This window comes from Buceros rhinoceros, unplaced genomic scaffold, assembly GCF_000710305.1.
Source record: "Buceros rhinoceros silvestris isolate BGI_N320 unplaced genomic scaffold, ASM71030v1 scaffold7464, whole genome shotgun sequence".
NCBI classification, from domain to species: domain Eukaryota; kingdom Metazoa; phylum Chordata; class Aves; order Bucerotiformes; family Bucerotidae; genus Buceros; species Buceros rhinoceros.
The window spans coordinates 11,160-14,901 of record NW_010406590.1 but is presented as its reverse complement, the minus strand read 5'-3'; the positions used below and the strand labels follow the sequence as shown (position 1 = coordinate 14,901).

The 3,742-nt window shown below is 40.0% G+C and overlaps 1 protein-coding gene across 1 annotated transcript in view; it reads left to right on the top strand.

Moving 5' to 3' along the window:
• The window catches only part of LOC104491709 (serine/threonine-protein kinase 32B-like), a gene marked incomplete at its 3' end in the record, with an annotated part of 115,203 nt that overhangs the window by 101,427 nt on the left and 10,034 nt on the right, over window positions 1-3,742 (top strand). Inside the window, exon 6 of the mRNA XM_010134173.1 lies at window positions 1,062-1,151. Coding sequence (XP_010132475.1) covers window positions 1,062-1,151 — 90 coding nt within the window. The remainder of the gene's footprint in view (window positions 1-1,061; window positions 1,152-3,742) is intronic.

Here is a 3,742-nt window from a genome sequence, read left to right as displayed (position 1 = left end):
ATGATTGTCCCCCTATCCTCGGCACTGGTGAGGCTGCACCTTGAATACGGTGTCTGGTTTTGGGTCCCTAACTACAAGAAGGACGTTCAGGTGCTAGAATGTGTCCAGAGAAGAGCAACGAAGCTGGTGAATGGTCTAGAGAACAAGTCTTACAAGAAGTGGCTGAGAGGAGATCTTCTCGCTGCCTGCAACTACCTGAAAGGAGATTGTAGTGAGGTGGGAGCGAGTTTCTTCTTCCAAGTAGCAAGCGACAGGACAATGGAAATGACCTCAAGTTGGGCTAGGGAAGGTCTACACTCGATAGTAAGAAAAATTTCTTTACAGAAAGGGTTGTGAAACATTGAAACAGGTTCCCCAGGGAAGTGGTGGAGTCACCATTAGGGACATGGTTTAGTGGTGACCTGGCAGTGCTGGGTAAACTCTTGGACTTCATGATCTTAAAGGTCTCTCCAACCAAAACAATTGATTTTGTGATTCTGTGCTGTGAAATGAATGATCATTTGAGACCTGCTGTTGTTACATACACTCTCTTCTGCTACCATGGATCTAATTTTGTAGTTATTGCATGATAAAAATGTCCTTTTTCTTCTCAACTCCATTTTCGCCCTGAGGAGACTCAGAAAAGCCAGGTGGATGGTAACCTAAAGTGGATGTGATAGCCAATGGATGTCACAAGTACCTGAGATTGTGAGGGGTGGCTCTAGCTGGAGATAAGGAGAGGCAGAATTCACACATAGCTTCACATGTTGCTCCTGCATGTTACTGCTCCGAGAAGACAGTTACTCTCCTTAACACGGCAGGAGAAGGTTCAGGAGTGATTAACAAAAGATGTTCAGCACTGCAAGCACGTACTGGATGCAACTGTACTAGAAAATTATTCCATTGCTTTACTGCCGGTGTTATTTTTCTAGTTATGAGTAACATTTTATATTAAGTAAGTTTCCATTAACTGTTATGAATATTTCCAGTTTATTTCCATTATCACTTAGATATTAAACAAATGGAGGAATATTTTTATGACGTGCTATATTAACTTCTGTTTTTATTTTGTGTAATTGCAGGACATGTTCATATCACAGACTTTAACATAGCGACCATGGTGAAAGGCTCAGAAAAAGCTTCTTCTATGGCTGGCACAAAACCCTATATGGGTAAGTTTTCAAGACCATTAAAAAAAATGCAAGAAAAGTCACACATTGAAGTTGACTAATGGTATATTAAAAAGATTTCAAATTGTAAAAGTGTACAATAAATGTGATCAACTTCTTTTTTGAAAGTGTGTATGTGTTAGCAATGGAAAACATTGGAGACGGAGAGACTGGGCAGGAGCTTGGTGTCTACACTGCTTCTAGTCAGGTTCTGTTTAGTTTTCTAAAGCAAATTCAGGAGAATTTCAACTGTGTTACTTCCTACAAATCCCTACATTTGGAGACAAGATTATATGGTTATATTTGCAGTTCTGTAGCTATGACCTAGCAAAGAACATGTAATGCCAGTTTAAAAGTATCTACGCACCGAGTTCCTCAAAAATGTGCAGGCAGGTGTCTCCACAGCCTCTCACAGCTGTGAGACTGTCAGAGCAGTCCCAGGCACTGGAGAAGAGTCATATTTTCATATATTATGTGATTTTTGTCATGCATCTACAGTTAGGAGGGGCTGGAACCTATTGCCCCTGAGCAGCTTGGGCTTTAGCTGTCTTGTTTTGGCAGTTAACAGGACACAACAGCATGTGTATGGCTCACCGTGCCACTGGGGCTAAGGACCAGTGCACTGACCTGATGCTGGTTAGCTTACTCTTATGAACTTACTCAAAATAGATTAAGAAACATTTTATGTCATGCTGACTCAAGCACTGAGGTTATGCAGTTGAATGAGGCTTTAGATTAAAATTTTCTCAGCATTTTATATTGTTTAGCTATAGCTGGATGTCTAGTTTTGTGTCTCTGCTTAGATGAAATGGTCGAAATTGCAGAGACATGGGATATAGAGCATTAGGTGATCAAGCCTGTGTACTGAGCTTCCCCTTGGGCCGGTACTCAAATGTTTGATGTTGTACCACAAGTTCCCTATTGGCATTGTGGTGAAAAGAGAGGGGAAGAAATGCTGCAACCTCATTTAGACCAACAAGTTGTGTATAAAAAGAAATTGCTTGAGCATTTTTGCCAATATGTGGTGGGTTTATTTATGGGAAAAAAACCAAAACAAAACCAGAACACAAAACAACAAAAAGTCATGAAAAAAGCAATTCTTGTCTACAAGCAGTATGTCCTCCCCCCAACACATACAGACAAATAGCTGTAAACTGACATGTGAAACTAATTGTATTCACAGATGTGCCCTTGAACACATGATTGAAATGTTAGAAGATTCCAGCATTTTTGGTATGGCAGTTTTGCATTTCTGTGGAAGCTTGTTTCTTGGAGCTCATATATTCTGCTTAAATAGCTGCCTAGTATCTTCTAGTAGCCACTGCAGTTAGATGTGAATTCTTTTACACAGATTTATCAAAAATACCTCTGAAGAGCAGCCATTTTGCAGGAGTTCAACCAAGTTCAGAATAGATGGTTTCCGTATTTAATTGTGCTGATGACAGCAGACGTAACAATAGCTTTTTCTGAGATTTGATTTGGTAGTCAATTCAAATACTGTTTTGATGGCCTTACATCTTTAATCTTGATGTGGTTACACAGTTTTACATTAGAAAGCAGGATTATTATGAATGCAGAAAAAAGCTGAGTGCTTGCTTAGTGGTCAGTTAACATTTTAGCGTCTGTGTACCGTAGTCTGAATGTGTGTAATGAAGAGATCATCTGGTTACTAATGATCAGAGGGAAATTAGTTAAAACAACTGCACAAAAATATATGTGAATATTCTACAAATATTTTGCTGAGAGTTCCCAGGAAACTTAAGTGTCCTTTGGAGCATCTTTCAGACCATCTGCACACATTGGTGGACCACCACCAAATTAGTTCGTTAGTAGTTTCGGTTGACAGGCTTTTCTCACAAGGAAAAAACCTAGCTTTTGTCAACGGAGAGTGAAAAAACCTGTATCAAGTGCTATTGTATTTTAACTTTGAAATTATGAAAAATGGCCTCATCCATTTGGAATTCTTACCCTTCACCTCCACAAGGAGGAGTAACTTGTTCTTTGTGTAGCTGACATTTGCCAAGAAATGGTACAAGGAAGGAAATGCTGAGATTCATCTTAGAATGAATAATCTTAATCTTAATCCTCATCTATTCAATTCAGAGATGCTAAAGTCCAGTTCACCCTGCTTAAACTCTGCTTATGTCCATAGTATTCTCCATTTGCTAGAAAATGCCAGAGTCCTTGTATTTAGTAGGAGAATACTAATATCTGGGATAGACTATGTCCTTTTGTAACTTTATTGTTTTGTAACCACTTCACAGCTTAACATCATGGCAAATAATTTCCCTGACCTAAGTGTGGAGTGGCATAGACATCTAAGCCTCCGCCTTCCCAGGGAATAAAGGGAGCTCTGGGAGGGTTCCTGTGAGAGCCCAAACTGTCCCATAAAAACAGATAAACTCAAGATCTGGAGCGGGGGGATGATAGGAGATGGGACAAGATTTTACCTTTGCACACTAATGAACTCTTACCTTGGTTCACCTCAGCTCATGGAGCCGTTCTACCCCTGAAACCTCCTCCCTGTAGAGCAGGTCTCCTCCGTATTCAACAATCTCACAAGAAGAAACAGGACAAGAAAAATGTCTCTTTCC